The sequence below is a fragment of the Gopherus flavomarginatus genome, chromosome 2 (genome assembly GCF_025201925.1).
Source record: "Gopherus flavomarginatus isolate rGopFla2 chromosome 2, rGopFla2.mat.asm, whole genome shotgun sequence".
Taxonomy (NCBI): Eukaryota; Metazoa; Chordata; order Testudines; family Testudinidae; genus Gopherus; species Gopherus flavomarginatus.
Window position 1 is genome coordinate 248505671 of NC_066618.1, and position 24623 is coordinate 248530293.

The 24623-nt window shown below is 44.6% G+C and overlaps 2 protein-coding genes across 2 annotated transcripts in view; one reads left to right on the forward strand and one right to left on the reverse strand.

Annotated features, from left to right (window-relative positions):
* The window catches only part of LOC127045225 (zinc finger and SCAN domain-containing protein 29-like), a 191792-nt gene that overhangs the window by 128849 nt on the left and 38320 nt on the right, over window positions 1–24623 (reverse strand). The gene's annotated exons all lie outside the window — the stretch shown is intronic.
* LOC127045379 (fatty acid-binding protein 5-like) lies at window positions 977–12091 on the forward strand. Its single transcript, XM_050941446.1, has 4 exons — window positions 977–1149; window positions 9367–9539; window positions 10571–10672; window positions 11132–12091. The coding sequence occupies exons 1-4, from the start codon at window positions 1074–1076 to the stop codon at window positions 11180–11182; spliced, it is 402 nt and encodes a 133-aa protein (XP_050797403.1). The 5' UTR covers window positions 977–1073; the 3' UTR covers window positions 11183–12091.

The window sequence follows — 24623 nt, forward strand, 5'->3', positions numbered from 1 at the left end:
CACTTCCATTTAGGCGACCTAGGTGGTCGCCTAGGGCACCAGGATTTGGAGGGGCGGCATTTTGCCACTCTCGGCGGCAATTCGGCAGCGGGGGGTCCTTCAGCGCTCCGGGTCTTTGGCAGCAATTCTGCGGCGGGTCCTTCACTCACTCCGGGACCCGCCGCAGAATTACCGCTGCTGACCAGGAGGACCCCCGCCTAGGGCACCAAAAACCCTGGCGCTGCTCCTGCTTATGTCCTTATGTTCAAAATTGAATGGCTCTAGTAGGATCCATGCACTAGATTCTGTGTTTTTGTGGCATTCATTTGCCAGAATGCAGGAAGGTCCAGCTGCAGTAAGAGCAGCTCGCCTTGTTTAGTTAGGCACTACAATGTAGTCATACGGCCAAGATTTGGCTGGATCCAGCAGGATGCAGGGGGCTGGATCAGTGTTTTTGCGGCACTGGCGCTGCAGTAGGCACCAGGGTCTGGACGTGTGTATGTGTGCTGCCCTTGCTCACTATAGTGATCGTGGGACACGCTGGAGGCTTGTAACCAAACTGGCAGGATCCAGGTGGCTGTGGGTGGGTTTAGAGTTACCTTCTCCCCGCGGTGACGCTGTTAGGGCTGCAGAGGTTCGGGGGGTGGGGAGCTGTGCTGGAAAACGCGGAGCACGTGCACTTTTCCTTCGGGCTCCAGTAACCAGAGCACTTGCCTTTGGCCAGGCGGCAGAAACGCAACCTCGTCTCCCCCGCTCGCCGGCGAAATGCCGACGCTGCACTCACAGCGGAGCAGCAGCAGGTCTCTGCTTGCCGGCGCTGACGGGGCGACACCTCCCCCGGCGCCCCCGGGCAGGCACTCTCCTGGCGGCCGGGCGTGAACCTCACCCCGCCCTGTTCTCCCGCGGGCTGAGGGCGAAGGGGGCGAGGGCCGGGAGCACGAACCCCTGACGTTGCCGGTCCCCATTGGTTCTCTGCCGCAGCGCATGTTCAGGGGCATCTGGATAAAAACGCATCTGGCCCCCCTCTGCCTCCTACACCGTCCTCCAGCCTCCACCTCCTGCGGGACGCGGACACCGCCCAGCGAGCCGGCACGATGAGCATAGACGATTTTGTAGGCAAGTGGAGCCTCGTCAGCAGCGAAGGCTTTGACGAGTACATGAAGGAATTAGGTAAGAGGCAGAGAGACCGTGTGGGATCAAAATCATTGCTCACCGTCTGTGGGTCCAAGGGAGGGGAAGGTGGGGCGGGCGGGCGGGATAGGTACTTCTGCCCCTGGATAGAAAATAAAGGGATGTCCCCCGTCCTCCCCCCGCACTCTGGGCAGCGAGGGCTTTTCATTCAGGATCTCCCTGGCTGTTAGGTTTGGGGGAAGAAATGAAGTTTGGTGGACTCTGATGTCTATGACTATCTCCCTAAATCCCAGTGTTGCTGCCCGCTGGAAGAAAAAACGCTTTCTCTCTTGTCTACGTGTGTGTAATTTATTTGTATTCTCAGTATGATCCCCTCTGTGTGTGTGTGTGTGTGTGTGTGGAGAGGGCAAGGACCCAAGTTTTAAGGTGCTCCTTCCTTGGTCCCCCGGAGCTAGCTCCACTGTGCTACTTCATCTGGGATCCCAAACTTTGTGCCTGGTTTCTTCAGATGCTCTGTCCAAGGTCTGCCGGGGCGTCACGGTGCCTGATGCTAGGAGCCGCCTGGGAATAGATTACTAACTAAAGTGAAAGGAGAGAATTCCCAGGGCGTCAACATAAAAGCAGCCGAGCGACCTGGAGCAATGGCTTGAATAGCAAGAGTCTCTCTCCCCTGCTGGTACGCTGATGCTGGGCAGAGCACATTCTCGTGGAGAGGGGGACCTCTTGGAATGGTTTTGGCCCTGCTCTGGGGTTAGGGAAAGGGGAGAAGAACAGAAAACAAAATCTATCCAATATAGAGAAAATGAACATGTGTGCATGTTAGTCTTTATTATACTGCACCTGCGATGGGTAGCGCCAATACATCTGTGCGTTCATTGCCTCAACAAAGCATCTGCTGTGAGGCATTTGTAACCTCGTGGTTTGCCGAACGTCTGAACCCCAGGGCCATAATTTGCTCTCAGTTCCACTGACATAACTGAAATTCCTCCAGATTTTCATGAGTGGAAGTGAGAGCAGACTGGGACTCAGTGGTATATACACCTTGAATTTCTTGTTGTTATAAACAAAGTAGCTTGCACACTGTCTGGTTTGAGATGAGTTTTTGTGTTGTGCATTAAGTCTGCAAAATCAGAGCACACTGGACTGAAACTGACTAGAATCACAGTTCCTTATATTAACATTTCAATAACAGATTGGAAACTTGTGTGTGTGCATGCTTTCAGTTAAATGACAGTCTTTAGTGTTAGGAAAGGTGGGTAAATGATAGCATGAGAAGAGAATGGAGTGGGAAATCCCCAACTATAACACACAATTATCAGCCTCTTCCTATTTGTGCTGTAATACTTTCGCATGAATTTGTCTGATAGTAGATTATCAGAAGGGGTCATATCAATACAGCTGCTACTGGGATACAAAATATCATTGAAGAGACTCTTTCTATGCTAGATGTAAAATGTATCTGTATTCCTTAACAGTTTCAGTAGTTGCACCATCAGTTCAATTTCTATCCCAAGTCTTTTCTTCCAGAATTGCCAATCTCAACTGTTCAAAAATCACAAGGGAGCCCCCTCCTCCCAATTCTGAGATTGGATTAAAAAACTGTTGGAGTCCTTTTAATTTCCCTTATTGGTTTTGAATCTTTTAGCATCATGTTTTCAAGATAAGCTATGGGATATTCTGATGTGGGATGCCAGCACTGAAGCTGTTCCCCTGTGGATAAATAATGCAAGAATCATTGGAGCAGGGGGACTGGGTATGCAGATAGCCTTGGGGGAAGGGGTGCGGTTGGTACAACAGTTTAATGGCCTTACTGCAGCACAATGTGGTGTGATTGCTCCTTGCCAAGCCACTTGCCCTGCTGTGATAGACTGTACTGCAAGCCAGAGACAGCAAAATTAAGATTTAAGGTCAATTTTTCAAAAAACTCCCTTAGGCACTTTTGAAAATCCTACCCTATGTCTTAAAGAACTCACAAAGAACTTTTAAGAAAGATAAACTGTTTGATTGTTAATAAATTACCTCATAACAAGACAGTGCAATTTATGATATTGCAAACATTCATAGCAAAGCAATACAACTTTCTGCTATGCAATTTATGACATTAAAAAAGAGTGAGTTCAGGCAATGTTTGTTTTAAAAAAACATCTAAATCCAGATCTTAAAATTCAGACCTTGCAAAGACGGTCTATGTGAACTACAAAGTATAATAAATTGTTAGTTTTGAGGTACAAGTCAACTACACACTTGGGAAATTAAAAAGTTAAAGTGAACACACTAGGTCCTTAGCTCATGTCCATCTGTCTCCTCCCCCCATCCGCCCCCAGCAAACAAGTGTGAAAAGAGGTATCGGCCTGAATTCTGACTTATTTTTTATCACCAACCTTAATGTTCATCAACACTTTTAAAAAGCATATTTAAGATAGTGTAGGGCATATTTACACTCCATGTGAATTTAGATTTTAAATCTAAATAGTTTGCAAGATTCAGGCCATGTCTACATCTAAAATTTTGCAGCGCTGGTTGTTACAGCTGTATTAGTACAGCTGTATAGGGCCAGCGCTGCAGAGTGGCCACACTTACAGCAACCAGCGCTGCAAGTGGTGTTAGATGTGGCCACACTGCAGCGCTGTTGGGCGGCTTCAAGGGGTTTTGGGGAAGGCGAGAGCAAACGGGGGAAGGAGACCAGCTTCGCCGCGGTTTGCTCTCGCGTTCCGCGAACCCCCCTGCAAACCGCAGGGAAGGAGACCTGCTTGCTCGGGGGTTCGGCGAACGCGAGAGCAAACCGGGGAAGGAGACCAGCTTCGCCGCGGTTTGCTCTCGCGTTCCGCGAACCCCCCTGCAAACCGCAGGGAAGGAGACCTGCTTGCTCGGGGGTTCGGCGAACGCGAGAGCAAGCCGGGGAAGGAGACCAGCTTCGCCGCGGTTTGCTCTCGCGTTCCCCGAACAAGCAGGTCTCCTTCCCTGCGGTTTGCAGGGGGGTTCAGGGAACGCGAGAGCAAACCGCGGCGAAGCTGGTCTCCTTCCCCGGTTTGCTCTCGCGTTCGCCGAACCCCCGAGCAAGCAGGTCTCCTTCCCTGCGGTTTGCTGGGTGGTTCCGGGAAGGCGAGAGCAAACCGGGAAAGGAGACCAGCTTCGCCGCGGTTTGCTCTCGCGTTCCCCGAACAAGCAGGTCTCCTTCCCCGGTTTGCTCTCGCGTTCGCCGAACCCCCGAGCAAGCAGGTCTCCTTCCCTGCGGTTTGCAGGGTGGTTCGCGGAACGCGAGAGCAAACCGCGGCGAAGCTGGTCTCCTTTCCCGGTTTGGTCTCGCCTTCCCGGAACCACCCAGCAAACCTCAGGGAAGGAGACCTGCTTGCTCGGGGTTTGGGGAACGCGAGAGCAAGCCGGGGAAGGAGACCAGCTTGATTACCAGAGGCTTCCTCAGGTATGCTGGGATACCTGCTTATTCCACGGAGGTCAAGAAAAGCGCTGGTAAGTGACTATACTTGATTACCAGCGCTGGATCACCAGCGCTGGATCCTCTACACCCGAGACAAAACGGGAGTACGGCCAGCGCTGCAAACAGGGAGTTGCAGCGCTGGTGGTGCCCTGCAGATGTGTACACCTCCTAAGTTGCAGCGCTGTAACTCCCTCACCAGCGCTGCAACTTTCTGATGTAGACAAGCCCTAAATGCGGATTTGGTAGGAGTATAGTTTTGAAAGAGTGAATGGCTCTAAATATAATCTGCAAGGAATTGTTAGCACTTAACACAGAGCTCCTTCTACAGTTCCTGTTCAGAAGATCAGTTCTAAATATTCCCTTCAGAGCAGTTACATGTCTGTCCACAAGCCACAGATTCACATTTTCAGACCCCGCCTACAATCTTAAACATCACAAAGACTTGGTTCTTCAATGGTACTTCCACTTCCACCTGACTCATGATTGGGTCTCAAGATTGCTTGGCTCTTCTGCCTTCCTGATGGGGGCCCTAATCACTGGACTAGTTTTGGACTACTGGTTTTTTGGAGCATAGGTGCCAACTCCATGGATGCTCCAGGGCTGGAGCACCCGGGGGAAAAATTAGCCAGACTCCCCACCCTGTCCCACCTCATCTCCTCCCCTGCCTCTGCCTCCTCCCCTGAGCACACCGCATCCCCGCTCCTCCGCCTACCTCCCAGTGCTTGCTGCTGCCAAACAGCTGTAGCAAGCTCCTGGGGGGTGGGGGGAGGAGCAGGAACGTGGCACGCTCAGAGGAGGAGGTGGGGTTGGGGCAGAGATTTGGGGAAGGAGTTGGAATAGAGGTAGGAAGGGGGCTGAGTTGGGGTGGGGACTTTGGGGAAGGGGTTGGAATGGGGGCAGGAGGGAGCGGGGCAGGGATGGAGTCAGGGCAGAGCTCGGGGCAGAGGGGGTTCAAGCACACACCAGCGCCAGTAGAAGTTGGTGCCTATGCTACAGAGTCTCTTTCTGTCTCTGTGCTGCTTCCTCCCCTGCCCCTTCCCCCCAGATGACAGTTTCACTGAGTATAAAGACTTGGGCCAGAGAGAGAGTGACTCTGTAGTACAGTGGTTAGAGTACCCGTGTGGAATACCCCAGGCCAGTTCCCTTGCTCCAATCACTCTCTCACTATTTAGCCACGGTGGAACAGGTTCAACAGGAGAGTGGGCAGCCCCTGTTCAAATCCTTTCTTCCCTCCCTTCTGGCAGAGTGGGGAATTAACCTGTATATCCCACTTCCCAGGCAAGTAGTCTAACTACTGAGCTAAAGTTATTAAGTGGGCTCCTTCTCCTCCAGCTCTTTTGTGCATAGCAAGGCAGGCACCTAATTCATTCCTGCAAGAAACAGTTTAGTTGCTGGAGCCACCTGACTCCAGGCATCGGCTTCCTGTTCATGGATCACTATTGCTAAGCAAAGATAGGCACCTCCCTACAGCCTGGACTTAGGCCCCTATTTTGATGAGAGGGGAGGGGCTTAGTACACAACCCTCTCTTGAGCATCTCCCAATGGCTAGCTTAGGTGGCTCCCTGCCTAGCACACTGGCTTTTGTGGATTGCATTTGAAGGCACCTGTCTCTCCCCATGTATTGGATTGGGAGCCTAGGTGCCTAATTCAGGCTTTGTGGATTGTAGCATGTTCCTGTGATTTTCTAGTTGTTGCAATACTGAGCATTGTAATGCCTTTGTGGATCCAGGCCCATCAGTTTTGGATGCAGATCTCACCACAGTAATGTATGCCCTTATCAGCTTCATTTTGGAATGCTGCACTGTGCTGTATGTGAGGGCACTTTAAGACTATTCAAGCTACAGCTACTACAAAATGCAGCTTCTAACTTAGGGTATGTCTGCACTACAGGATTATTCCGATTTTTACATAAACCAGTTTTGTAAAACAGACTGTAGAAAGTCAAGTGCACATGGCCACACAAAGCACAATAATTCAGTGGTGTGCATCCATATACTGAGGCTAGTGTCGATTTCTGGAGCGTTGCACTGTGGGTAGCTATCCCCTAGTTCCTGCAGTCTCCCTGCCCATTGGAATTCTGGGTTGAGATCCCAATGCATGATGGTGCAAAAACAGTGTCACGGGTGATTCTGGGTAAATGTTGTCACTCATGCTTTCCTCTGTCTGCCGTTGCTTTCACAATCATTTCGTGCCCTTTTTCCCTGGATTGCCCTGGCAGATGCCATAGCATGGCAACCATGGAGCCCGTTTTGCCTTTTGTCACTGTCACCATATGTGTACTGGATGCTGCTGACAGAGGCGGTGCTGCAGTGCTACACAGCAGCATTCATTTGCCTTTGCAAGGTAGCAGAGACATTTACCAGTTGTTCTATACAGTCTGCTGTGCCATTGTAAATTGGCGGTGAGATGACGATTATCAGTCATTCTGTACTGTCTGCTGCTGTCATGGGTGCTCTTGGCTGACCTTTGCTGAGGTTGTCCGGGGGCGCAAAGACAAAAATGGAAATGACCCCCCCCAGGTCATTCCCTCCTTTATGTTGTATCTAAAAATAGTCAGTCAGTCCTGCCTAGAATATGGGACAAGTGTATTAGAGAACCAGTGTACCAGATAGCACAGCCACTCTGTGTCAGATCCCACAGAAATGATGAGCTGCATGCTATTCTAGGGGGTGCCCCTGCAACAACCCCACCCATTGCTTTCCTTCTCCCCCAACCCTCCTGGGCTACCATTGCAGGGTCCCCCCATTTGTGTGATGAAGTAATAAAGAATGCAGGAATAAGAAACACTGACTTTTCAGTGAGATAAAATGAGGGGGAGCAGCCTCCAGCTGCTATGGTAGTCCAGGCAGGACATTAAATGGTGGGGGGGAGAGGAGCCCAGCATCCCGCTGCTATGATAGTCCAGGCAGTAAAGAATCTTCCCTTTAGACATGGAAAGGGGGGGTGCTGATGGAGCTCAGCCCCCAGTTGCTATGAGGACGGTTACCAGCTGTTCTGTACCATCTGCCAGGAGTCATTCCTATTTTTACCCAGGTGCCCCCCCCGGCCGACCTCACCTGAGGCCAGCCAGGAGCACTCACGGGATGATGACAAGGACAGCTACCAGTCCTTCTGCACTGTACCGTCTGCCACCGGGGAAGGGAGAGGAGAGGATGCTGCTGTTCAGTGCCACGGCACCGCGTCTATGAGCAGCATGCAGTAGACATACGGTGACACTGAAAAAAGTCAAGAAATGATTTTTTTTTCTCCCTTTTCTTTCGTGGGGGGGAGGTAAATTGACGAGAGATACCCTGGACAACGTGTTTGACCCTACAGGCATTGGGAGCTCAGCCAAGAATGTAAATACTTTTCAGAAACTGCGGGGACTGTGGGATAGCTGGAGTCCTCAGTCCCCCCTCCCTTCCTCCATGAGCGTCCATTTGATTCTTTGACTTTCTGTTATGCTTGTCACACAGCACTGTGCTGTGGACTCTGTATCATAGCCTAGCAATTTTTTTTCAAATGCTTTGGCATTTCGTCTTCTGTAACAGAGCTCTGATGAGACAGATTTGTCTCCCCATACAGCGATCAGATCTGGTATCTCCCATACGGTCCATGCTGGAGCTCTTTTTGGATTTGGGACTGCATCACCACCATGCTGATCAGAGCTCCACACTGGGCAAACAGGAAATGAAATTCAAAAGTTTGCAGGGCTTTTCCTGTCTACCTGGACAGTGCATCAGAGTTCAGATTGCTTTCCAGAGCAGTCACAATGGTGCGCTGTGGGATACTGCCAGGAGGCCAATACCATCGATTTGTGGCCACACTAACCCTAATCCGATATGGTAATACCGATTTCAGTGCTACTCCTCTCGTCGGGGAGGAGTACAGAAACTGGTTTTAAGAGCCCTTTATATCGATATAAAGGGCCTCGTTGTGTGGATGGGTGCAGGGTTAAATTGGTTTAATGCTACTAAAATCGGTTTAAATGCGTAGTGTAGACCAGGCCTTAGTGCTACTTCTTGCAGAAAGAATGTCACCCTGGAGCTCTTCACTGTCTTCCAGTTTATTGTTGGATGCAATTTAAATGGCTGGCTGATAGCTGCTGTATAAAGCCCTGCATGGTGAAAGTCCTGAGTAACCCCGAAGCCTGAAACCTGCTGAGTTGGGTGAAGCACTCAGGTTAATGAGTCACTGGATGAATCAAGAGGGGGCTGAAGGCCAGGTGCTTTTTGATGAAGGGACCTCAAGTGCTTCCTTCAGTAGGGTGCAAAAGTCCTACTTTGCTGAATTTCAAGTCATGTTCCAAAACTCAAATTTTTCCTTTACACTTTTTTCTGCAGAAAAAAGTCTTCTAGTATTTCTTTCAATGCTCCTGACATTGGTCTGAAAATGTGCATTTTATTATTTTACACACGTCTAGAGTAACAGCTGGGTGTTCCGTAAGTAAGTTAGAAGAAATACATCTATATAATGAATATTTACTTAAATGTAAACTGTATATAAATATAAAAGTGGATTAATTTTACACTTTGAAAAGTCAATTGGAGAACTTTTAAAACACAATTCACTTAAACTTGGACACAAACTTCTTCTAACACAGCTCTTATTTCCCCTTTTCCACCTTACACGTCAATTTGTGTGAATGGAGATACTGGTTTTCTGGAGACCTGCAGGTCCTATAGGGGGAGAAATAGATTTGATTTAGATCTCAGGAGCATTCAGGATGAGTGAGTCTGCAAAATGAATTTCTCCTCCCTTGCCCTGGATAATTAAAAGGGATCCTCTCTCTATGTGGGCTTAGTGTTTAACCCTGATATGCTGTTGCTCTTGCTCTATAGGTGTGGGTATGGCCCTGAGGAAAATGGGGAGCATGGCCAAACCAGATGTTTACATCACCAAGGATGGAGATACAATCACCATAAAAACAGAAAGCACCTTTAAATCTTCACAGCTCAGCTTCAAGCTGGGTGAGAAATGTGAGGAAAATACATTAGACGGCAGGAAAGTTCAGGTTAGTACAAGAGTGGTGTGTTTTTTGTTCCCCCCCCCCCCCATTGAATACGCTCAGTCCACCAGAGTGGCTGGCTTACAGATATAAATGCTATTTAGGGACTCAGTCTCCCCCACTCTCTCATGTTGAGTAGTACCCTGCTCTGTTGGTGGGTGCGGTACCCCTGTCATCACAAGCCCCATTGAAATCCATCAGTTTTTATGAACTAACCAGTCTACAGATGGTAAAATACTGAAACCAGATGAAGCCTGGTATGTTTGGTTGATCATTTTCAGTTTGCATGGCAGCTGTGATGCACCTTGGGGTGATAAAACTGGCAGCCCTCCAGACTCATGGTAAAAATACCAAAGGCCAAATTTCACTTTCATTGAATTGAATGTCAATAAAGCCTTTTGAATTTTAATGGAGCAGGATATGGCCCTACAACTAATCTGATGACAATCTCACACATTTGTGTAACAAATGGAATAACCTATATAGGGAGTAAATTAAATGTATCTCAGACTCCATATTCCCCATCTTTACAAGAATTCAGGTAGCTTCCAACTTGACTGATTAAAGGGACTATCACTGGGAGGAGGTAGTGGAGGGTGAAGAAAGATTATTCCCTCTCCATAGGATTCTCCCAGGCCAATTATCTCCTTGTGTGAATGCTGGCCACTTGCCAAGACTCTCCCACTCCTCATCTGTGCACTGGCAACACATCTGCCAAGTGCAAGAGTCAGACCTAGACAATACAAAAAGCCAAAGCACATGTATGAGGAGACAAACTCAGCAGGTCTTGTTCACTTAAATTGTGCATGCTATTGAAGTCATGTTTCATGTATCAATGTGCCAAAGCAGTGACTGAACAAGTGGCAAAGTAATAGAAGAACAGGAGTCATGAGAAATGTAGAGTGAAATCCTGACCCTACTGAAGTCAATGGCAAAACTCCCATTGACTTCAGTAGGGCCTTGGAGTATAGTGTGGGCGTGTATCGCCTCCACTCAAAGAGACTGAGTAAAATATTGAGTCCTGTTTTTCTTTGCAGACTCTCATCACCTTTGATGGTAACACATTGATTCAGCTCCAGCAGTGGGATGGCAAGGAGTCCACAATAACACGGAAGATAGAGGATGGGAAACTGGTGGTGGTGAGTGCATTCCTACTTTCTGGTCATTGACTACTGTAGACTATAGTAGGACTCTAACTTTAAAAGAGATTCAAAATCTATTATAAACTGCCATCTGCATCCCTGTGTTCTGCAGTAATTTAGCCTATATCAGGGGTTCTTAACCTTTTTCTTTCTGAGGCCCCCCCAACCTACTATAAAAATTCCATGGCCCACCTGGGCCACAACAACTGTTTTTCAGTAGATTAAAAGACATTAGGGGGTAGCAAGCTAAGTTGCTCGGGCTTTGGCTTCAGCCCAGGACAGCATGGCTTGGGATTGTGCTTTCTGCCCTGGGTCCCGTGAGTCTGCTGGTCCTGCTCCATAGTTTATTTTGGCAGACCCCCTTAAACCTGCTTGTGGCCCCCCCCAGAGGGCCTTGGGCCCCTGGTTGAGAACTTCTGGCCTATACACTACTGAATTAATGTCTTTGTTTTCCAGGAATGTGACATGAATGGTTGCAAGTGTAAGAGAGTATACCAGAAAGCATAAGGACATTGTCTCCATACTGGGTTGGAGCTTGCTACAAACCAGCTCAGTTTAGTGAACAAAGCTCCTCTGCTCTTCAGATTTTTCCTTTTCCCTGTCTTTGTAGTTTTTCAATGGACTACACAGCTGTGTGCAATCATAGTTCAAAGCCATGATGTAACTATTCTGAACGGTTGTGACAGTTAAATAAAATTTTCAGATATATGAATTGGAGCTGTTGTCAATATAGTGGCATTTTAAAGATTTTCTTTTTCAAGTAAACGTTTATAAAAGCTCAGTAGTTATGGAGAGGAGCCTAAAATCAGTACTAAATCTTAAATGATGGGGATATCATCTCACTGGAACAGTTAAGGTATAGTTAACAGCAAACTGCATTTTGGTTCAGCTATTCATAGTTCATTGATGGAAAAAGTAATAAAATTGTATCAAGTGGAGCAATCATTGTTATGGTGCAGAATCTTTCTAACCACTTTAAGATAGTGCCTGTTGCAAAAGTAGTAGAGTTGAACTGGTACAAACTGAGGAAAACTTCATCCATTGTGTTTAAACAGCTGAGCACATTTTTAGTTGGTTGCTTTCTGGTGACAATCAACACCGTCTAACCCAACTAGTCAGCTTGTACGGTTAGGGGCCAATAGACATGATAAAACTTAAGTGCTGAAGTGCTTGGCTGAAAGGAAGCATTAATATGGAAATACACTTGTATTGTTAGCCTTTTCTTTAATAGCAATATTTTCTAGCAACATTTTCTTATTTCCTTTTTTAGTAACATTCTGAAAACCCAGAACCATGAACTAAAATATTTCCTGAAATTAAAATTCTCAATTTTACTTGCTCAAAACATTTGGTAATGCAGTTTATATGCTTACAAGTGCAATAATAAATTATCCCAAATATTAATGTCTTGGTTATTTTTTATAATGATTGGGAAGTGGTCAAAACAGATCCTCTGAAATTGCTATTCTACAAACTGTAGATTGTTTAGTGCTATCAGCAGGGGCGGATCTATGTATTTTGCCGCCCCAAGCACAGCAGGTAGGTGGATTTCGGCGGCACATCTGTGCGAGGTGCGCTGGTAACGTAGATTTGGCAGCGTGCCTGCAGGCGGTCCACCATCCCACGCCTTTGGCATACCCGCTGCCGAATTGCCACCAAAACCGTGGGACCAGCGGACCTCCCGCAGGCATGCCGCTGACAGCAGCCTGACTACCACCCTCACAGTGACTGGCAGGCCACCCCCAGTGACTTGCCACCCTAGGCACGCACTTGGTGTGCTGGTGCCTGGAGCCACTCCTGGCTATTAGACTAGACTAACTTGTTCTGAAAGCTAAAACTGGCTGGTAACATTTTTAACAGGATTCCAAATAGTAGGTTTAGAAGAATCTACAGAGTCATGTAATCTCTCTGCTTGCATTTTACAGAACTAATCAATACCTTATTCCTACTGATGTCTTAGCTAACCACTGCAAATACTGTCTAGTGTACTAACCAATTGTTCTGTGTTAATGCTACCTAATATGGAACCTAAACTTCTTATGAGTTTGTGAATAATCCCCTTTATTTACATTATCAGTTATTTATAGATGGATTAGAGATCTCGAAAATAAATTTGAGAGAAGCTTTCTTCATGTGTTTTTTCTTGAACTGGCCTATCCTTGTATCATTTCTGGTCATCTTTTGTATTTTTCCTCACATTTATTTTGTTAAGCTTCTCTAATCGGTGAAGAGGAGATTCCTGTATGATGTATTCCATGTGGTGTGCCAGGACTACAGAGCAGTATTACTTTCAAGTTTATTCATGCGCATTGGTGTGACATGTAAAAGCTATGACCCTGGATTTGGGAGGTGAAATTCACCTCCCTGCACTCCATCCACATACAGCCTAAATACAACTCCTCATTGTAGGGGAAGTGAATTTTACCTCATCTGTATTTGCCTGTGTAAGATTTTTGGCCAATAGTATAACATTGTTAAATAGCAGTTGTGCACAGGCTTGTATTTATGACATATTCTAATACTGGAAAGATGTTTTTATAACTAACATGCAAATTTTGCCTCGTCCACATTTCTACAAGAATTAGAATGATAGTTTATTAAACAGTAACGCTAATGTTGTGCTGACATGCAAATAGGGTAAAGGCTAGAGGGGATGACCAGGGTAATATTAAGCTCTTTTGTCTGACATCAATCATGGGCAAGATCATAGAATGTCAGGGACCTCAGGAGATCATCTAGTCCAACCTGCTGCTCAAAGCAGGACCAATCACCAGATCCCTAAATGGCTGAACTTACAACACTGGGTTTAGCAGGCCAATGCTCAAACCACTGAGCTATCCCTCCCCCCTGTAATGGAGTGGCTGATACAGGACTTGATAAAGATTTAAAGGAGGGTAATATAATCAATGCCAATCAAAATGGGTCTATAGAAAATAGATGCTGTCAAACTAATCTGATGTCTTTCTTTGAGATTACAAGTTTGGCTGATAAGGGTAATCATGTTGATATAATATACTTGGATTTCTGTGAGGTATTTGACTTGGAACCTCATGACATTTTGATTAAAAAAACTAGAACAATATAAAATGATCATGCATTTATTAAACAGATTAAAAACTGACTAACAGAGGTCTCAAAATGTAATTGTAAATGGAGAATCCACACTGAATGGGTGTGTTTCTGGTTGGGTCTTGCAGAGATCGGTTCTTGGCCCTATGCTATTAACATTTTTATCAATCACCTGGAAGAAAACATAAAACCCACTGAAAGTTTTCAAATCTCAAAAATTGGAGGAGTGGCAAATAATGAAGAGGGGAGGTGGCTAATACAGAACGCTTTAGATTGCTGGGTAAGCAAACTATGCATTTTAATATGGCTTGTATACATCTAAAAACAAAGAATGTAAGTGATACTTACACAATGATGCCTCTATCCCAGGAAGCAGTGACTCTGAAAAAAACCTTGTAGGTGGTGGTTGATAATCTGCTGAACATGAGCAGTGGTGTGGCCAAAAGGACTAATGCTATCCTTGGATGATTAAACAGGAGAATCACAAGGAGTGGAGAGGCTATTCTATTTATGTACTTGGCACTGGTGCAACCTACTCCTAGGGGAATTCTGCACCAATGTACAAAGCAGAATTTTGCAGAAATTAATGTTTGGCGTGCAGAATTTCCCTTTTTCCCCACAGAAATGGGCTGCAGAAATGTTGGCCGCCACTAGGGGCCGCTGGACGTGGCAAAGCCCAGTTCACAAATAGAAGACAAGACCAAGGGAAGGGTAAGGAACTGGAGGGTTCCAGCAGCATGTCCTGAAGTAAGGAGGTAGTGGTGTGCAGGAAACTGTGCAAGCTTAGGACCCAGCATCAGGGCTCTGGATCCCTGGGCTCTAGGAGGGTAGGGGGTGTGAGTGTCTGGGCTTGGGGGGGCCCCACAGCTGGGCTCTGCAAGAGGAGGGAGCAGAGAAAGAGGAACTGGTTTGTCATATTGTTTCTATAACTCTCAACTCCTGGGGGAATTTTTGTGTATGTGTGTGTTTCAGACATACTTGCTGACTGGTATTTTTGAAATAAAATAATTGAAACTGGTGTGATTACATAGTGTTGTTTTGACAAAATTTGCAGAATTTTAAAATATTGTGCATAGCATTTTTAGTTTTTTGGTGCAGAATTCCTCCAGGAGTAGCAAACACTGCTGGAATATTGGGTCCAGTTCTGCTTTCCACAGTACAAGAAGGACGTTGATAAATTGGACAGGGTTCAGAGAAGGGTACCAAGAATGATTTAAGGATTAGAAAACATGCCTCATAGCAATAGATTCAAGACGCTCAATCTACTTAGCTTAACAAAGAGAAGGTTAAAGAGTGATTTGATTACAGTCTATAAATGCCTACATAAGCAACAAATATTTAATGATGGGCTCTTCAGGCTAGCAGAGAAAGTTATAGCATGAGCCAATGCTTAGAAGTTGAAGCTAAACAAATTCAGACTGGAAATAAAGCATACAAGTTTAACAATGAGAGTAATTAACCATTGGGACAGCTTACTAAGAGTCTTGGTGCAGTCTCTATCCCTGACAATTTTTAAATCAAAATTGAATGTTTTTCTGAAAGATCTGCTCTAGGAATTACTTTGGGGAAGTTCTATTGCATGTATACAGGTCAGACCAGATGATCACAATAGTTCCTTCTGCCCTTGGAATCTATGAAAAACAACACAACATAATTGTTAATTTGGGATCACTGCTCTATTACTTTGTTGTTTGCACTGCTAACACCATGTAATATTTAATTGTTTGTTTGCCTTTCATTTGATAGAAAAAAGGTTTTCATAGCTTTCATGGGACATCTGTTTGTTTTGTGATGAAAGCCCTCTGTGTCCTGCTCCATTGAAAGGAACATCTGGTTTTGTTTGTCTTGTTCTACAGCAAACTCCAGGTGCCTTCATAATAGTAAGCAGGTTATGATCTGAAAATGTGCTTTCTTCCTGGTTACTGGTCAGGTGACTTATTTTACCATAATTGTGGAAAGCCACCTCATTTTGAAAAAGGATGATATAAATGAATATGGCCTGTAGAGCCTGAGTCTGCTAACACTTATACATGTGCTTAAACTTAAGCATGTGAGTAGGCCCATTAACTTCAAAGGGAGACTTAAAGTTAAGCAGATGTGTATATGTTTGCAAGGTTGGGGCCCTTAAAGACTAGATAATAGTATTAAAATGGCACTTATGTTTGAGTTTTGAACTGTATGGTTTGTGATACTCAACATTTGACAATCAAATTTCTTTCCAGTCTGATTTTATTCTCCATTTGATAAGCTAAAGTTTTCTCTTTTATAGCTCACATGCAAATATGACATATTGCCCTTAGTGCTAAAATGACTGATTTTGTCCTTGAATGTTGTCCAATTATCCCTTGTTCACCACTTCCCATAGGATGGCTAAAAAGCTAGAAGGAGCTACACTAACAGATAAAAAACAAGAAATAAGGCAATATCCAGTATTCCTTCATAGCACTGCTGAAGAACTATAAAGCATAGAAGCAAGTTCTAGCATGTCACTGGGGTTCCATCTTGATGATAATTTTAGGGACAGAGAAAAATCTGCTTTTATTTTTTTTTGTAGCTGTGGGCTGAAGGCAACTGTGGAGGGAACAGACAGCACTGCTCTACTTATGGTTTCGTGGTCCCATTAAAGGATGGAAATAAACTGGCATCAGTTTTGAGATGGCTGGAGGAGCAGCTTGTGGTAGATTAGCATCAGCAATTAATTTTGATCAGCTCAGAGACTGGGGAGGGGGAGTCAGAACTCTTAGGAGTATTAGATTTTGTGCAATGTTATGCATATCAGTTCAGACTACTTGGCTACTCAGGACACAAGAAAGATGCCAGGACTCAGGTAACATAATTCATGGTAACTGTAGGAGGAAAAATTCAGTCATCCTAAGGAAAAATGAGTAATTAAATACCAATTCATGAAGCAATTCACTCCAAGGGACTCGCTTCTTCTTTAAGTTAAAATCTAGGAATAACTGTCTTGCCACATCAAAACAAGTATTTCCAAGTTTGCATGCATACATATAAATCAGTATCCCAACTATTCAAATACTGCACCAAAATTCATGTAGTGCACCACGTTCTGTGAAGAAGCTGTCCTTTAATTTGAAAAGTGTTTCTCTTCTACCTGAGCATGATTTGGAAAAACAAGAAACTATATAGTAGGCTAGCTCCAGACATGAAATTTTGTAATTGCCCCTTTCTCCACTTGAGTATATGTTAGCACTGCTAATGTGAGCCTATGTATTGGCACCCTTCAGCCCAGTGCACAGCTTACCAAATAGATTACTCTTTCCAGTAAAAGGAATAATCTGCATAGGATGAAGGTGCATGGGACCATGTTAACATGCATGAAATGTCCTTTGGTACCTCAGCTCAGTCCCAGAATGTCCTCCGGTGTTTCACCCATGGAATATTGGTGGAGAACATAAGAACAGCCATACTGGGTCAGACCAAAGGTCCATCTAGCCCAGTATCCTATCTTTGACAGTGGCCAATGCCAGGTGTTTCAGAGGGAGTGAACAGAACAGGTAATCATCAAGTGATCCATCCCTGTATCTCCTAAGGATTTGGAGAGAAGTCAAAATTCAAACCGACCCATTTTATCCCATGATTCCTCTCCTGGTTTTGGCTTTTCAGCCCTTGCATGTCAAACCAGAATTTGGCCCACACGGCTTAGAATTTATTTACTTTTCTTTATTAGAGAGATAAAGATAAGATTATTTGAGAGTGTCAAAACATAGATGTGTTGTGGCTTACCTTTGTTTTCTGAATCAATTCTCACTAGCAAATGCTTTTAACTACTCTCTGGAGATATTTACAGGTGAAGTCAAAGTCAGTCAGAGAAGAGGTATAAAGTTTTAGCAATAAATGGAATTAAATCTAATTCACAATCAGTTTCCTATAGTGTCTGCAAAAGCCATTGAATCCTAATTCTTTTACTTATAGGTCCAATTAAAAAAAAAGGCATAAAAAGTTCCATAAAGCACAATAATAAAACTGTAAAACTAACCTGCCAAAAGGCAGTCATGCAGTTATTCTGCTAATGTTTAACACTTAATGAAGAGCCAGCCTCTATCACCTTTATGCACATAGTATAGTATCTTACTCCACAAGTAGTCCCACTGCAATCATCGGTTGAAATCAGTGGGACTACTGGCACAATAAGATGCTATGTAACACCAGTAGGGGTGACTGAACCTGGCTCATAGTTTTCTGCGCATTCAAAGTTCTAAACAGGAATTAAGGCCCAGGTTGTGATTTTCAGCCATGGTTTGCATTACGACATTAGGTATGGAGGAGCCATGCTGCAGTGTGAACTCAGGAAAGAAATCTGGCTAACTTCCAGGATTCAGGTTCTGAGGGAGTATTTGATGGGCCATCAGTCCCCAAACCCTGTAGAACAGAGCAGCATAAACTTCCCAACCTGCTTGATGGCCCAGAACCAAGCTCCATTGACTAGCATTCCCTCCCTCACCCATCCTCTGTCCTCCCCACCTTTTGAAGGTGTTAGTTCCCAGAAGCCCTGGGAATGCAAGGACTGTGATTATACCTGGTCTTCCAGCAGGCCTGGAAATTTGAGGGCTGGAAGCAACTTGCACTTCCTCCTCATCCCATGCACAAAACTGCAGGGCTGGACACAATCTGGCCTTAACTAATTAATTATTTAAACAACCCTGAAAGCTACATAAGTAAGTATTATCTCCATGTAATAGATGGGGGAAGACTCTCAAATGATTTGTCCAAGAGCATACAAGAAGCCACTAGGAGCTGGAGTGATTAGAACTGTCTCCCAAGGCCCCATTCATCTGTCCAGACCACTCTCCTTTCCCCAAAAGCCTTACTTAAGGACCCACAACCCCATCAATTACCCCCATCAATTACCCCATTCATACAAGTACCACTTCTGAGGGGGATTGCTGGGCATCTCTCTTCCCATTTGTAACATGTCTTCTGTTGAGGAGGTATCCAATAGATTCCTTCCTCACACTGGCATCTGAGCATCACTTCCCCCCCACCCCAAACATCCCATTTCTTCTTCAGTGGTATCTTCAGCTGTATTTCCAGTGTCAAGTGTCCTCTTCAAGAGAAAGTCCATTCTCCTGCTCCAATCAGCCAGACTGAGTTCTCTCTGTTCTGGGCCTACTGCATTTACTATGTCAAAATATAGCAGCAGTCTGAGGCTTTTCAATAATTTAAGTCTTGTCTACAGGGGGACACTCAGGAGAGCTAATCCCTTACTTTGGAAGAAAATTAAGATAAACCAAATTAAGGCCATTTTAATTCTGAATGAGAGTGCCCACACAAGGGTTTAATGCAGTTTAACTAATCTACTTTAAATTCATACTTGTAGGGTATGTCTATGAAATTAGGTTGATTTTATAGAAGTTGATTTTTAGAAATTGATTTTATACAGTTGATTGCGTATGTCCATACTAAATGCATTAAGTCGGTGGAGTGCATCCTCACTACCGTGGCTAGCATCGACTTATGGAGCGGTGCACTGTGGGTAGCTATCCTACAGTTCCCGCAGTCTCCACCACCCACTGGAATTCTAGGTTAAGCTCCCAATGCCTGATGGGGCAAAAACATTGTCGTGGGTGGTTTTGGGTACATGTCATCAGTTGCCCCTCCCTTCGTGAAAGCAATGGCAGACAATCGTTTTGCGCCAGACACCAGGGCAATTAGAAGAGCCCAGCAAGGCATGCTATGCATCAGAGAGGCTCTGAAAACCAGTTTCATGATTGGCCAGGCTTCGGTGTGACAGTTGTGTGCGTTTCTCCTTGATGCAAACCTGCCCCCTTTGTTGATTTTAATTCCCTGTAAGCCAACCACCCTCCTCCCTTCAAAATAAAGTAACTATTGTTTTGAAACCATGCATTCTTTCTTTATTAACTAAAAATAATGAGATAATGGACAAGGTAGCCTGGGTGGGGTGAGGGAGGAGGGAAGGACAAGTCCACATTGATTTTTAGTGTGGCTACAATAAGCAAACTCTTTGCATGACAGCCTTCTGTTGCTTAGGCCATCCTCTGAAGTGTAGTGGCTGGGTGCCCGAAGCCTCCTCCTCCTGTGTTCTTGAGCATCAGGGTGAGGAGGCTATGGAACATGGGGAGGAGGGTAGGAAGTTATACAGTGGATGCAGTGGGGGTCTATGCTCTTGTTGATTTTCCTGTAGCTCCAACAGATGCTTCATCGTGGCCATTTGCTCCCCCCTTAGCCTCAGCATTGTGTCCTGTCTCCGCTCTTCGCACTCACTTAATTCTTTCCTGGTCTCTGCCACTGAATGCCTCCATGCATTAAGCTGTGCCCTATCAGTGCAAGAGGACTTCATGAGCTCGGAAAACATGTCATTGTGAGTGTGTTTATTTTTGCCTTCTAATCTGTGATAACCTCAGGAACAGAGATGATGGGGGAGCATAGAAGCATTCTACGCTCTACGATTTTGGTGGGGACTGCATGGTCACCTGTGGTGCTGAGTTCGCCAGGCTGACCAAACAGGAAATGAAATTCAAAAGTTCCGGGGCTTTTCCTGTGTACCTGGCTAGTGCATTGGAGTTCAAAGTGCTGTCCAGAGCAGTCATAATGGAGCACTTTGGGATGGCTCCCGGAGGCCAATACCATCGATTTGCGTCCACACTACCCCAAATTCAACCCAGCAAAGTCGATTTTAGTGCTACTGGCCTCTCCTGGGATCAGTACAGAAGTTGATTTTAAGAGCCCTTTAGGTCGATGGAACAGGGTTGGTTGTGTGGACGCATTCATTTTTAAATCTACCTAACGCAGCTAAATTCGACCTAACTCCGTAGTGTAGACCAGGCTTTAGTTCATTTGGATTAGTTTTCCTGAGTATCTGCATGTAGACAAGTCCTTATACTTCAGAGTTTACTGCAGAACTGATGACTCCTTTTCTGGGGGAGTTTGGAGTAGTTCAGTCTCTACAGCTGCTCAGACTTGGCGCTCTCCTGGGAATGGTAATGTATATACTAATCTATTTTGTGAAGTGGACTTCTGTTGCTCAGGAGCTAAGATTGCCCAATTTAAGGGTGCATCCCTCAGCCCTTAAGTAGCACTTAAAGCTAGACCTAAAATCCACTGAAGTCAGTGGGCAACCTTCCATTACGTCAGTGGGCTTGGCATCAGGTCTTGAACCTGAATTTTAGGGTATGTCTACACCATTGCCAGGGATGTGCTTCCCACTGCCGGTAGACAGACTTGTGGTGGCACTGCTCAAGCTAATGTGCTAAAAATAGTAGTATAGCCAGATGCAGCATGGACAGTGGTTTGAGCTAGCCTCCCAAGTACTTACCCAGGAGGTCTGGGCACGTTTGTACTCGGATGAGTAGCTTGAGCTGCTGCCTGGGCTACACTGCTATTTTTAGTGCGCTAACTGGAGAAGAGCTAGTGCACATCTGTCCCACCAGAGCTGGGAAGCCCACTCTGAGATACAGTGTAGACTTACTCTTAGAGGTAAAAGGTAAGTGCTTAATTTTTAAGACATTCATGCTATTGACTATTCAAAAGGCTTAATATTGTCAAATTTAACATGTGAGGGTTCTTTCCTGTTTTTATGAATCCGGTGATGTTAACAATTCAACACAATTAGGGCAAAAGGAAATGATGATCAGTTACTGTTTCTATTTTTGGTCCAGTATGCTGATGATGCTAACTTTTAGCAATAGAGGGATGAGAAGGGCATTGCTACTCTACACTTCTTAATACATTGCTTGGTTCTGTTTTATTCTTGGAGTAAAATAAATCAGAAGAGTAGTATGTGGAAATGAAGTACAGGCCAAAGCACATTGATTCTGCCAAAGTTATTCCAATTAATTACTTTATCACAGGGAAAACATTTCCTTTACATTGTGTATTGGCCTTGGATAGTATCAACATATTTCAGTAGGAAGGATATTCAGTTGCATCTTACAGTAACACTTCCCTGATGACTCCATTAATGTGTCCAAACAAGTAAAAAAGCATTTCTAATAGAATGTCACATACTATGTTAAAAATAAAAGTATTGACTGAAATAGCTTCTGAAACACCTACCAAGCACATGGCACAGCATTAAATTCCTAATGTCTTCACAATTATTTCATACCTCTAGTGAGAAAGCTATAACTAATTTTTTTCATTGCCCATTTCCAATGGGCTTGGTTCTCAGCAGAACTTGTAAATAAAACTGTTTTTTTTCTTGATTGACCATGCAAAGAAACTGTGCAATGGCACGTACTTACTAAGCAGAACTGCGTCCTATGTGCATTCAGTCGCTCTGCTGAATTTAGTGAAAAGAAAGAGTAAGATTTGACTCCTTCCTACAGGGAGCCCTGTAGAACCAATGTCATTCTGGAAAAGCCAGCTGCATTTTGTATAGCTTGAGCATCATCAACAGAGTTAATAACTTAATTCCAATTACAGGGATGCCTTTGTGACCCCAGTGACTTCACCTGTTGCCTACTGAAGGCAATAGGGTTGTGCTTGGTGTAACCGAGGACGATGGGGTTATATAGCTATAACTAAGGGCAAGATTCTTAGACGCTTCATTAGCGGTGTTAATGCACAAGCTAAAATGAACCAGCTCACACCCTTTTATGTGGTTTGCATCTCTGGGGTGCAGTGCATAGACACAGTTCTTATCTGGCTTGTGATTGTTAGTTACAAGACTAGTATTTATATGGCCACGTCCTCACATCAAACTAGAAACTGCTGTCTTGGAAGGCTGAGCTGTAGCTAGCGAGTTATTAGCTCAGTCATTACTCATAGCACAAAAAGGTATCACATTTTATTGTAAATGCAGGACAATCCCTCACAATTTGTTCTTCACAAGTAGGAAATGTTACAATTAATGCCATTAGAAAAAAAGACTATCACTCTTCCAGGAAAAATCAAATCTGAGGAATTTCTCTTTAACGGGGAAACCAATGTGGAATTTTTCCAAAGCTGCTCCACCCATTGATAAGACTAACACTCTCTACACTGCTAAGACTCTCTGAAAGCAAGAAAACAAATTGATAAAGGCGTAAACATTTTGATTTTATTTTTCTTATATAAATTCTAACACTTAAATTCAGATTTTTTTGGTCAAAAGAAGAGGATTTTAGCAGCCCCAGAACTAGTTGAACATTTGTTATGTAGTTTTCAATGGCATTTCTAGATGAAAAGAAAGGAACATAGACAAATTGCACATGGATGGTTAATGTCCCCTTACTGAGATTTTTAGGTGAGATGTTAAAACATCAACTTTGAACCTAATTAACCAGATTTTGATCTCAATTACACCAGTGTAAATTATAGACTCATAGACTTAAGGTCAGAAGGGACCATTATGATCATCTAGTCTGACCTCCTGCACAACGCAGGCCAAAGAATCTCACCCACCCACCCCTGTAACAAACCCCTAACCTATGTCTGAGTTACTGAAGTCCTCAACTTGTGGTTTAAAGACTTCAAGGTGCAGAGAATCTCCCAGCAAGTGACCCAGGCTCCATGCTGCAGAGGAAGGCGAAAACCCCTCAGGGCCTCTGCCAATCTTCCCTGGAGGAAAATTCCTTCCCGACCCCAAATATGGTGATCAGTTAAACCCTGAGCATGTGGGCAAGACTCACCAGCCAGCACTGAGGAAAGAACTCAGGGTGATCCTGAAACCGAACCTGGCCAGTTTCCTAATTTCTTGTTGTTTCTATTTTTAAGTTTAATAATTGTTTCTGTTTTAATAGCTTCTTAACATGTACATTTGACACTGCAAGGATAAGAAGCTAATGATCTTGTAATTTTTGGTATTTCATTATTCTTTTGCCTACACCTGGATTAAATTTATATGAATGTTACATTCATTCATGAAAAGAAAAAGGAAAAAAACTAACCACTTTCACAGCTTTATCTGGGGCAACATTACTCCCTGAGCCCTACCCTAGATCCATAGACTGGTGGCAGTTTCCTGCTGAGGTCATACCTGGATCAACCGTATGGCTCTTTTCTTAGCTGCTCTGCTTCTTCACAGCTTCTCACCCTGGCTGCACATTGTAACTCCTCTATACGGCCCTGCCTTTTCTTGCATGTCAACTCCTTCTGGACCTCTGCAATCCAGGGGGCTGACTATTAATCATCCCAGCCACCAGTAGGGTGTCATGTCCAGCTGCTTCTAGTCTCAACTTCCCTTTACTCTCCAGGGTTTTGTATAACAGTCCAGGGCCATTGTGAGATTACAGTGTGGCTCTAGATTTGTCCTGCCAAGTTCCCATACACAAGACTGCTTCTCATCACAGACTGATGGCATTAAATCCCAACAGAGTGACTCTGCTGCTCTGACCTGATGGGTCAATGTTTCTTGGCTTACTTGCAAGTCTGAGGCACTGAGTGGGAAAGTGGAGGAATGGAATTTGGAGCCAGTTAGCGGATTCAACTTTCATTCCTAACTGTTTCCATTGTGCAGAGGAAGGCATAAGGAAAGTAAGGTAATCCTGGGGGGCATAGCCCAAAAATCAATTTCACTCCTTTTTCTGTTGGCAAATATCTCTGGATCACATCTCTGGATCACATACAACTTGTACCCTGGTTACTATACCCTAGTTACTATATGAGATTAGAGTTCTTCTGACCACCTCTGACAGAACATCACCTGATGATGACTGATGGGATTGGCAAATAGTTAAGACTGGTTGGTCCCAGTCAAATGATCACTCACAAAGCCTAAGAGCAACTGGCAAAAACTGTCTTTAGGGAGTGACATAAAGAACTGTCAATCCTATGCATCCCTAAAAATTCTAAAAGATCACAGAGTTACTGTGATCCAAAGTTTCTCTACTGGTTGGACACACCTTACAACAGTACTGACATAAATTGTCTGAACAATATGTATGACCACATCTGTCGTAGGTATAGTCAGGCTGGATAG